The sequence below is a fragment of the Poromitra crassiceps genome (genome assembly GCF_964638095.1).
Source record: "Poromitra crassiceps genome assembly, chromosome: 7".
Classification (NCBI taxonomy): domain Eukaryota; kingdom Metazoa; phylum Chordata; class Actinopteri; order Beryciformes; family Melamphaidae; genus Poromitra; species Poromitra crassiceps.
Genome location: NC_139628.1, coordinates 30,496,693 through 30,508,628, shown reverse-complemented (window position 1 = coordinate 30,508,628; position 11,936 = coordinate 30,496,693). Strand labels below are relative to the sequence as shown.

Here is an 11,936-nt window from a genome sequence, read left to right as displayed (position 1 = left end):
AGTACACTGATCATGTCACCTCAGTCACCAGGAAGTTCCAGGGTGCTCCTCGCGCACCAATCACTGTCTCTCACCGGGGGTTCTGACCACGCCCCCAAAGAGCATGGGTTCCTCTCACTCTCGTTGTCTTGTGTCGTCATCCATTTTTATTTTGTCCCTTTCACACCCACACCCGTCCTGGTGTCTCCTCACCCCCTTTCCCCTCTTCTCCTGGTCCCTGTAACATCTCTCCATCTCTCCACAGCACTGCAGTGTGTGTCTTCACAGTGAAACAAGTGTCTGTCCTGTGTTCTGTGGTCTTGTCAGATCATTTTCAGTGCAACGTTGGTGTGAAACAGTCGAGCCAGAGACAAACCAACCAAAAGTCTCAACTGGGTTTTAAAGGTGGTTCACGACGAATCAATACCAGATCATATCAGTTTTGGTGCATTGGGTCGATTGAGATACATCTGAGAGCTGATCGAGAAGCTCCTCTATGAATAATGAAACACCTGAAAGCAGGAGGAGAGTGAGAAGATGCATAAAATAATGAATAAAACATCAAACAAAAGGAACAAAACAGGATATTATCATACTGATTTGTCACATTTTGATGAATAAACCCTACTGTCACCAAACAACAATGGCCCCACTGTCTAGTTGAGAGGGCTGTGTTGTCTGTCTCTGGCTCTGCTGTCCCGAGTCTGTTACATGTCCCACCGATCAGTCATCTGCATGGGCACTGTCTGTCCCAACACACACACACACACACACACACACACACACACACACACACACACACACACACACACACCTAGCACAGTGCTGGAACAAGTGGACTACAGAGACAGAACACCTCAAGTCCGATGAAAGTGGTTACTTCATCTTAGCCAATTAACTGACTATAGATTAGGCCCTTTTCACATCGTCATGGTAACACTAGTGAAGTACAAAGACTTGCTGATGTGTTTTCATTGACTCCTGGATCTAAACTAGAGACAGGTGACAAGTTCTTCACCTAAAGTTTCCTCTTTGGTGAGTTTTAGCCTCAGTTTCTCCTCGTTCACTTGGGAGTCTTGCATCTAGTGCTAGTACCATTAGCACTTTTTCTTTTTGTTGTCTGTTTGTGAGTCAATAAGTCGCAAAAAGAAAGTTGTAATGTACCGGTTTCTCAACATGAAACTAATCCAAAAAGGTTCATAGTGTCTATACTTTACTTAGATCGTTAGGTTTTCTTCTATATCAGACACAGGTTTTTGTTCCTACCTGACATGTTTCGACGGTAATACTTCAACATGAAACTGTTATCATGACGATGTGAAAAGGGCCTATTTGGTTGGTATTTAGCAATACGCTAGCCCCAAAGGGACACTAGCTGGCATTGATTTATATGTGCTATTACAGCGCCCCAAAGGCATCAATAGAAAGTGACCTACCTAGCACTTGCACCCTTCCTCCTAGGTCTTAGTATCCTGTAGACCTTACTGTCAAAGTTACAATAAAGTCTTTAGTTTTCCCAGAAATGCAGCTTTTAGGAGCTGAAGCTAATGCTGATGCTAATTCTACGCTGCTGTATGTACAGTTTACCGAGCCCTTCAAAATAAAAGTCCTTCACAATACCAAAACCTGTGAGAGAGAAGTGCACACAATATTTTGCAGGTTAATTGTGCGCACTCTTCTCACAGGTTTCGGTATATCACTTTTATTGGTATAGGATTTCTATTACATTATTTGACTTTATTTTGTTATCTGTGAACACTGACCACACGCCGGCACTGTGCAAGGCTAGAAAAAACACTCATGACATTGTGTGACATGTATGACGTTTTACTCCGTGTTTCCTGTGGCTTGGCCCCACCCACTGCGGTGCGGCCCCGCCCCCTTGGCGTGATGACTCGTGCGTGTCCGGCCTCCACAGGTCCCCCAGGTCAGATGAACGGCGCGCAGGCCTCTACTGCACGTTCCTTCCAGTCCACTTCCCACTGACTTGACCTTTAACCTTTAACTTCTCTCAGCTCAAGGTTTTTTTTATGTGTGATTCCACTCTGAACAAAACTGGGAAATCACTATGTTTTCTGCCTGTACTTCCTCTCTCATCCTAACCACTATACTTTCTCACTTTTCCTGCACACAGATGGTAGTGTAGTGCACCCTTAAAAAGTAAGCACTTTCTTCAGATTCTTAATATTAATGAGAAATAACACTTGCAATTTCTGAGACTGACAGTTAGTTAACTGGCACAATCAGCATGTTGGTAATATCACGTCTAGGTCAAAGATTATTTTCAATTCACAATGTGTTAAGCGTTTAGTGTAAAACACAAATAACCCACCGTAACTAACTCACCAGAAACATTAGTTTTAGTATTTGTCACTAATTGTGTTGAATTTACTGAAATGTAACAGGTTGTCCTTTTTGGATTCAAATTGTTTTAGAGCATAATTCAAACATAGCAATTACTTGATGCTTTAACCCATTGATACCTGATGCAGCATTTGTGCGGTTCGCGGTCTTAAAGGGATACGCACACAAATGAGGGATATACACACAAATGCTGCATCAGGTATCAATGGGTTAATATAACTGACTTACTTGAGCTTAATATTTAATCGTTTCCAAGATTAATGGTATCATAGCTTTGATTTTATATCGAATAAATCGGCATAATGCCATTTGCTGGATGCTTTTATCCACCTTACATTCCTATGAGTGGATACATTTTAAACATGGCTTTAATCTACAAATTAAAATAAACGATAAACAAATTCCTCTGTGGAATGGAAGGTTTGAAGTTACAGTTATCTTAACTAATTTGTCCATTAGACATTTTGAATAATACCTCCTTGCTATATTATAATACCAAAGTCTTAGTAGATGTTAGTCGCTGTGCCAACTCTCGCTTCTGTCTAAACCCTTTTCTTCTTTTTTGCCCCGTGCCGTCAACCGCGGCCCCGCTATACCCGGGAATTGTGGGAAGCCTAGGTCCAGCAGGTTAGACTCCAGCGGTTTGATGGTTTTAATGTGTTTGTCTTGTCTTGTGATACATGCTCTTCGATGGGATTTGCGGGGAATTACTGTATTTTGGGAGAAAACGGATGGTGACGTTTAAACCGTGTTTAAATGTGCAGTGTTGAACGTTCAAAATGTGCATTGAGACTGAAATTCATAATGACTTCTTCATCCTGAATACTGTCTAGATAGTTTGGTTTATGGTTAAAACATTTGCGAGAATTTCAGAGACAATCCACTTCCTGAATTGACTGAATTAAGAAATGAATTGATCCCAACCCCGGTCTCTTGATTTCAGTAATGGGACATAATGTTTAATGTTGTAGTTATGTAGTACAGGGGTTTTCAAAGTCTGAGAGTGTGGGCCTCCCCTCATAACCTGACGCTGCCAGATGGACGGTATAGCTCCACATAGGTTTCACTAAACCAGTCGATCTGGGTTTGAAGTCACCAGACCCGCTGACGGAGGCGGGCACTTTGTCCAAGCTACTTGGCAGGTGATTGGATGACCCATCTGTCTATCACCGCTGGTGGGTGTTAACTTCAACCAATCAGATCGCGGAAGGTGCCTGTGGATGATCTCCGTGGTATTCATTGATTGAGTCCTCGCGGTCGTAAAGTCACCTTCGAAGCATTTAGTTAGATTATAACGAACTAGTTGTGTGGCTTAGCCTTCCCAAATGTTGAGGGTCGTTTTTTAGAATTTAATACATAGAATTGGGAACGTTACATTCAATTTCATTCACTGCCTGTCACTTCCGCGGCAGCAGCCATGTTGACGAGTGAAAAGAACTACAAAGACCATATACCCACTACTTGCCCAGACGAGCCAGAGCCCGCCTACGGCCGCCGCTGATTGGTCGAGCCGGCATGGCTCGACCAATCATCTTAACTGCCTGTGCAGGTCCAGACCGTCACGGAGAACCAAATGCAATGTGAGTTCACGTGACGGGCGGTTTACCAGGCTACTCCCCTCAGACAAAGCTTGGAAAAAAGGCGCTCCCCCTCGCTCAATTCCTGGGTGCCTTTTGGATCATGATTATGTTATTTGATCCCATAGACACTCAACAATTGAGCCAAGATAGCCTGATATTGCTGTTTGACATAGTTCAGACGACACCAAATACATACAGTCTGTCTGAACTTAGGCATTTATTTGTTTCTGACTCTGGGAAAGTGGGGAAAACCATACAATTCCCCCCAAATTACTGTATCTCTGAACTGTCTCTTTAACCAAATCACACACATTTAGGCTATTCTATGTGATCTCCCTTTGATAACTAATGTCAAAAAAAAATTACTTCCATTCACTGAGCCTCCCCTGAAACTGTTTGGAGCTTCCCTGGGGAGGCCCGCCTCCCACTTTGAAAACCCTCTGTTGTAGTATTTTTGCTTTAAGTGATGAGAGTGTGAGAATGAGTGGGGATGTTAACAAGGTTCAGGTTAATGGGGAAGGCTAATCCAACCTAATGCTTCTCTTCTGACCCTCTCTTCACCCTACAGGACAGGTCGTGCAGAATCACCACACCTCAAAACATCAAACACACCTCCACATATACTCACATGATACACCTACTGTGTCTCACCTCTACGGGGGTGGGGGGGGGGAGTTACACAGATTGGAGTTTTAGTTATTTAAAAACAACTCAACCAATGAGATTATTTCTGCCTCTGAGAAATGTTTGTATAACTAGAACTCCAATCTGCAAAAGTTACTTTATATATATTATCTACATTATTACATCCTCTAAAATGTATCTTTTTTTGTAAATATTGGGCTCAAGATGACAATAAGGTCAATTATAATAGTTAGTATATTAGTTAGTAATATAGTAATATATTACTAACTAATATAGTAGTGGCTGTCTCAAGGAATGAAACATTTCACTTCTTAGTCTGGTTCCCGATCCTGAAAATCCATTTCCAAGTGTGAATATGTTTATGGATTCTGCTAGCTTACTGCCATAGATCTAAATGCACACTAAATTAACATATTTATCCATGAGGTTTTGCGTGTTTTTTTTTAGTGCAGGTGATTTGTAAACGTATATCAATTCAGAGGATGGCCTGATGTTCTATTGGTTTATACCTGCTGTCTGTGACACACAGGGCAGGGGTCAATACACTTTCCATTCTTTCAGTTCAAAACATAAAGTGAAGATACTATTCACTCCATAAATGTAAGTCTCCATTTGAACTAACTTCTTAATTAATAATAGACTTCATTTATGATTTTTTTTTACAGTAAAATATATATAAAAAAGTAAATACACTTTTGAACTGATTCAAATGGCATCAAATTGACCTCAGCCCTGGTAGGAAGATGGGAAAAACTGAAAATGAATGACAAGTTGTATGCAGAACCCTATGGAGGTTATATTATTTCTCTGCCATACCTGACTTTTGCCCTTTGCGGTGTGCGTGTGAAGGTCCGGCTGGCCCAGAGGGTCCCCGCGGGCCCCCCGGCAGCGGTGGCCACAAGGGAGACAAGGGCATTCCCGGCGCTCCCGGCCAGAATGGCTTCCCCGGACAGAAGGGAGAGTTTGGCGGTCCTGGATTCCCGGTAAGAGCGAAACTGAGAAGTATCTTGACTGGATCGAGCACAAAAACGGCAAACTTGCCCCTTTCAAGTATAAGAACACCAATGACAATGATTCTTTACCTTGCATGTGTTTGGTATTGATTAAATCACTATGTTGAAGTGATCAAGCACCACAAAAAGGCTGATTTGTCCCAGATCAACTTAAAAATGAGAAATAACAAACTCTTCGACAAAAACCTATGCCAAGAAAGTTAAATTAAAGCAGCTACGAGCAAGATTTTCTATTGTTATTAAACAGTCTAAATGTAATATTGATGCATCACATCTTACAGCCGTGTGAATCGGAGATTGCTCTCTTGATGATTATAGAGTCTGTGTCTGTCTTCCAGCGGGCTGGATAGACCAGGAAGTGAAACGAAACGGTTTACGGCAGCTGCCTGCCTTCAACCGTTTCGCTCTGCCTAGCAACAGACCATAAACAAGGAGAACGCCATGCTCGCTACATCCAGGGGCTTGCTACTCTCGCGAGCATCTCTCGTTATATTCTAACAGTTTGTTTGGAAGTAATTTGGTTATTTTGTGGTTATGGCCGAAGTGGCTGCCGCAAACCGTTTGATTTCACTTCCTGATCTGCCCCGGCCGCAGACAGACTAATGATCAAGACAACACTGGCCAATTCACTCGGCGTTCAAGCGAGACTACTCTGCGTTGGTCTCGTCTACTATTAGAGGTAAGATGTGAGGCATCATTAAATTTAGACTGTTTAATAACAATAGAAAATCTTGCTTGTAGCTGCTTTAAATTAGTTTGGTAATTGAAAAATATTTCAGGTTAAAAAGAGTGCATGGTAGGATCATAAGTCTAATATTGTGGGTTCAATGTGGGTAACAGGAGGGTCAGGTAAGGACTGGAGTGTGGTTACAATGAGTGCGTTTACATGCAAACAATAAACGGATAACTGAGAATAATCAGTTTATGGCAATAATCTGATTTCTGCGTTTACATGCACTTTAATAATCCGACAATAGGAAAAACCTGGGTTTACATGATTCAGTCAATTAGTCGGATTTCTCTCCAGAAGGCAGCGGTAATTCCGCAATAAAACAACAAAAGAAGTTGCAAAATGCAAAATCACATTTTCATTACTTCTTTGTCCAGCTCGGAGGATGGTTTAGGTGAAAATTAGTTTGTATCTCGTTGTCTAACTAGGGAGTGTGAATCTGTCATATATTTCCAACTTTACCAAGCATAGAGCACAGAGACAGGCAGGTGACTGAAGCACGTCAAATAACATGAACGATACAGATCTTGACCCAACTGAATTTAAATAGCTGTCAGAAAACCGAGAGAATTAAGGTCTTTAGTGGTGGATAACTTGTGTTTTGAACAGCTGAGTGAGTAGGCTACGTTTTGTTCGTATAAATCTTTTTAATCCGTCATCTGAAAGAAATCGTCACACACAGATCACGGCTTGCACACTGAGTCCAATGCGTTTTATTAATGCGTCGTTCTATTCGCAATTCGAGACAAATATTTGTCATCTCCTGTATCCACATTACAACATAGCAGTGCAGCAACGGGGAGGCAGCAGGTCAGGAAACGCCTGTTGCAGGATCTCTGTGCTGCTCACCTTCATCTCATCAAGCCGGCTGTGGTGCGCCATGGCCGGGGAGAAGAAGCAGAAAGGGGCCAGTGAGTGAGTGAGTGAGCAGCGCGCGTCTCCAGCTGCCTCTCTCTCCCGCAACGTGTGTACATGCGCAGATGTATAAACCTGAAAGAAAGCTGGTTATGCTGTATACATGCAGAGAGAAGACCGATTATTGGCCAGAAACCTAGGTGTGTTTATCGGTTTTCTCTTAACCCGTTTATGACTATAAACGGATAAAGCTTATCCGTGTATGCTGTTTACATGACCACTTGAATAATCAGGTAACTCCAGAAATCCGCTAATAAACAGTTTATTGTGTGCATGTAAACGCACTCACTGGAGTGTGTGTGGAGCACAGAGGTGTGTGGTTCTGTAATACAACAGAAAGGAAACAATATAAACAGAAAGGAAACAATCAATAGAAACAATAGTATAAACAATAGTCACCTGAATTCAGCACTGCTACACCAAACATAATCCATTAACACGCTAAATTAGCATAAAGGATTTGTTGGACTGATGAAACCCCAAAAGTGTCTCAATTATCCCAGATGAATTCAACAAGACTTCAGTTCAAGAAGACTTTAAAGTAGGGATGCACAATATGGATTTTTTTCAACCGATACGATAACCGATAAATATCTGCTTCTCCTGCCGATAACCGATACCGATAACCGATAATTATTATAATAAAAAAAAAAATATATATATATATATATATATATATATATATTTTTTACCTGTATTTTATGCACACCTGGGGTTAAAAAAGGGTTAGGGTAGATGTATGGATGTAGTGAGCATAGCTCTGACCTAACCAAATCTAACTAACATCACTGTGAATGCAAAACAAAGAAAACCGGATATAATATGATTGTTTTAATAAAGTGTATCACTCAATTATAGTCAATACAAAAATAAAGGCTTTTATAGAACGGAAAGCCAAGCTGCTTAGTCTGCAGATAAAACACAATGACAAAAGGCATAGTAATTTAGTCTCTTATTGTCATGTTACTGATCTGTTCAAATTTTGCATTGGTTCCAGTTCTCAGTGAATTGTAGCCTGGGCCCAATGAATGGGGCAGGCACTATAAACCAGCTGTGTCATTTCACTTTTTACTGAAAAATGCTGCCACCAGATTAAAGAAAAGACACTATGTGATGTTGATTGACTGATGCTTTTATGTAGCCTAATGTGCGCGACTGCGCCTTTGTTTTCATTATTGGCTCTGTTAGATGGCTCTGTCCAACGCTAACTAGCGCAGTTAGCTTAACGTTAGCGAGTGGTTTTTTGGAGTTAAATACACAATCCCTGGATGTTTCATTTCGGGTAAAGGGGTTCCATTAGTTTCTATAAGTTTACCCCAGCTCTGTGTATTAAGTGCTTTTGCGGGGCTGTTTGATCACAAGCCACATACTGTAAATGTCACAGTTTGTCTGCCAAGTGGACAAGCCTGCAGGGTAGGCCGCGCTACGAGCTAATGCTAACTCACTCACTGCATCGACTCAGGCCGGGATGGCCGCCGTCGGGCACGATGTCGGATCTTCCACACGTCTCGTGCTTCCATCAGGGAGCGTAGCTCCCCAGTTGTTACAGCTCCGCAGTCCTCTTTTAGGGTGTTGACCATGGTCTTAATTGGTCATCCTGGGTTCATCCTTCCATGAGTTGGTTCCCACAGAATGACTTGGCTAGCAGGCAGCTCAGGGTGTCTCGCGCAGTGGCCAGCTAGCTGTAGTCGCCTGTCTAATGCTAATGCTAACAAAACTCGCTAACAAAAACAACAAACATATCCGCTGCATCATCGCCAGCTTTGGTTTAACGTAATGCCAGCTTAGAGGTTTCCCCTCCTCTCGGAACCTGTGTGGGACAAATTACAGTAGCTTTCTGATCATTCTGAAACTGAAAAACAGCAACACACTGGCAGCAGCCATGTTTGCGTTGCAGCTGTGATGTCACGAGTGTGCGACAACAAAAGGTCAGCTTCCGAGGCAAAAAATAAAGCATGATTATTATCGGCTGCTAATTTATGGGAAAAAGGCCATTATCGGAAAAAGAAATAATAAGGCAAAATGGCCAGATCGGCCGATAATTTATCCGTCCGATAATTATCGTGCATCCCTACTTTAAAGCACCTTAAATTTCTTGGGACAAGCAAGTTAAATTCAAAGATATCGTGTGTGTGTGTGTGTGTGTGTGTGTGTGTGTGTGTGTGTGTGTGTGTGTGTGTGTGTGTCATTGGATGTGCCACACCGCTGTCGGCATGTGATTGTCGGGTGTGATCTAACTCTCCTGACCTCTGACCTGTCCCGTGTCATGTGACCAGGGTCCCTCCGGTCTTCCTGGCGCTTCTGGTCTGAAGGGAGACATCGGTCTGCCCGGCGTTCCCGGATTCCCCGGTTAGTCCAGAGCCATGACGTTTCCCAATTATATTTCACGTGCAAAAAGGTCTTGTGATTGATCAAGCTTGGAAACAAACAGGGCACAAAGTTGATTGTGTCTGCTTTTTGTCTTGTCAGGAGCCAAGGGAGACTCAGGACGTCCCGGTTCCTCTGGAGGTCCTGGTGACCCCGGAGATATGGGCCCTTCGGGTGAGTGAATACAGTTTACATTTACATTTGAGGAATAACGTTAAAGCGAAAGCTGTTAGAGTCAATTTAAATTCTCAAGTCAGTATCAGCCTACCTTTGGGTTAGTCTTGATATCCTGTTTTACTCATTGCATCAACTATTTGTGCTTGTTAAGTAAATTATTTATGTTTAATTCTTGAGCTATGTATCATCATGAGATCCAAAGAATACTACATGTATATCACAAACACACACTCCTGAAATTCTCCATTGAAATCAATACAAACTATTGAGATTCTTCATTAAAATCAATGCAAACTATTGAGATTATTCATTGAAATCAATACAAACCATTGCATTTCTTAATTGCAGTTAGTACAAACCATTGAATTTCTCCATTGAAATTAATACAAACTATTGAAGTTCTTCATTGAAATCAATACAAGCTATTGAAATTCTCTATTGAAATCAATACAAACCATTGAAATTCTCATTTGAAATCAATGCAAACTTTTGAAATTCTTCATTGAAAACAATACAAACCATTGAAATTCTCCATTGAAATCAATGCAAACGATTGAAATTCTTCATTAAAATCAATGCAAACTATTGAGATTATTCATTGAAATCAATAAACATTGAATTTCTTAATTGCAATCAGTACAAACTATCGAATTTCTCAATTGAGATCAATATAAACATCTACGTGTTAAATTTCAGGGAAAACACTAACACAATATACATGTACCAAATAAAAATAAGTTTCTAATCACATGTAATATATTCCCTCTGTGCTCTCTGACCTCCAGGCCTTCCAGGAATACCCGGTCCAGCAGCAGGCACAACCGTGGTGAAAGGAGAGCCAGGGCGCCCCGGTTCTCAGGGCCTGCCCGGTCTCAGGGGACCCCCAGGTTCCCCAGGCCGGGAGGGACTTCCAGGTGGGTGCTGTCGAACTCTGGGAAGGGTCCTGGAGTACAGCAGGTCACGGCACAGTTTCTGCTCCATTGAGACCCGAAGAGAGTTTCAATTAGCCTGAGTCCAAAATAATCATCCAACAAAGTGTGGATCCTGTTAGCATGTTTTTCCCCGCATGTGTTCTGTGCATCTAGAAAACCCACCACTCTCACACTAGGATCACAGTTGTCAATGTATGCAGGTTCCATGTAGAGGTCTTTACGGGTCTACTAGGACCCGGGACCCGACCCGAGACACGTACGGGTCCGGGTCCATATTTATTATGGTCAGTTATGGTCCGGGTCGGGTCTGATTCTATCACCACGGGTCACGGGTCTGTTTATCCCTCATTTGTAATACCATGAATACCCATGAAGACCTCTAGTTCCATGTATGCAGGTTTTCATCAAAAGCTAAGTTCTTGACCTGAAATGGGACATGAGATGAGATCTGCCTGTTCAAATTCTTGCCACTGTTAAACATTTGATCACAAGACGACATAACCGAGCAGCTGTACTGTAGTTCTGTCAGGTTTCTATTAGGTGCCGCCCTTCTACCTCTGTGGCGAGTTTTGGAAAAGATTTGCAGGCCGGATGTGTCTCTCAACTGGAAATGAGCTCTTCAGTGCCTCCATGTTGTTTGATGGGGACAACAATGGAGGGTTTGCCTCTACTTCTGTCTGCTGATTGGCCACGCCCACTGTCCCCCACCCTCCGCTTCATCAATAGTTGCAGAAAGTTACTCGGTGATTCTTTGCCCCGTTGTGCCACGTTTCATACCAATCAGTTCATAACCTTTGGAGTTATCCTGCTAACAGACGGCTAATAGATTAAACAGGGTGAAAACATCAACCCTGTCCCACCTATAGAGAGTCATTACTGCTCTATCAGTGACTTTGCATTGTATTAGAATGAAGGTGACGTCTCTAAACTCTTGTCTCTGCCTGCCCTCAGGTGGGCCTGGCGGCCCCGGAGATTCTGGTATGGAGGGGCCCCCCGGCTTCAGTGGTGGCCCCGGCAGGAAAGGAGATTCTGGACCGGCCGGACAGCCTGGTGAGTGGAGCGGGGACCAGAACCACAAACTGACACCATTCAATTCACTATTACCTCATTTCTGGGTGAAGCTCTCTCTCTCTCTCTCTCTCTCTCTCTCTCTCTCTCTCTCTCGCTCTCTCTCTCTCTCTCTCTCTCTCTCTCTCTCTCTCATCTTCCCATCCTGACATGACTGTGTGCGTGT

The 11,936-nt window shown here is 42.6% G+C and overlaps 1 protein-coding gene across 1 annotated transcript in view; it reads left to right on the top strand.

Moving 5' to 3' along the window:
- col4a5 (collagen, type IV, alpha 5 (Alport syndrome)) overlaps positions 1 to 11,936 on the top strand; it is a 95,392-nt gene that overhangs the window by 72,758 nt on the left and 10,698 nt on the right. Inside the window, exons 41-45 of the mRNA XM_083639676.1 lie at positions 5,418 to 5,551; positions 9,503 to 9,575; positions 9,696 to 9,767; positions 10,556 to 10,684; positions 11,654 to 11,752. Of these exons, the coding sequence (XP_083495802.1) occupies positions 5,418 to 5,551; positions 9,503 to 9,575; positions 9,696 to 9,767; positions 10,556 to 10,684; positions 11,654 to 11,752 (507 nt within the window). The remainder of the gene's footprint in view (positions 1 to 5,417; positions 5,552 to 9,502; positions 9,576 to 9,695; positions 9,768 to 10,555; positions 10,685 to 11,653; positions 11,753 to 11,936) is intronic.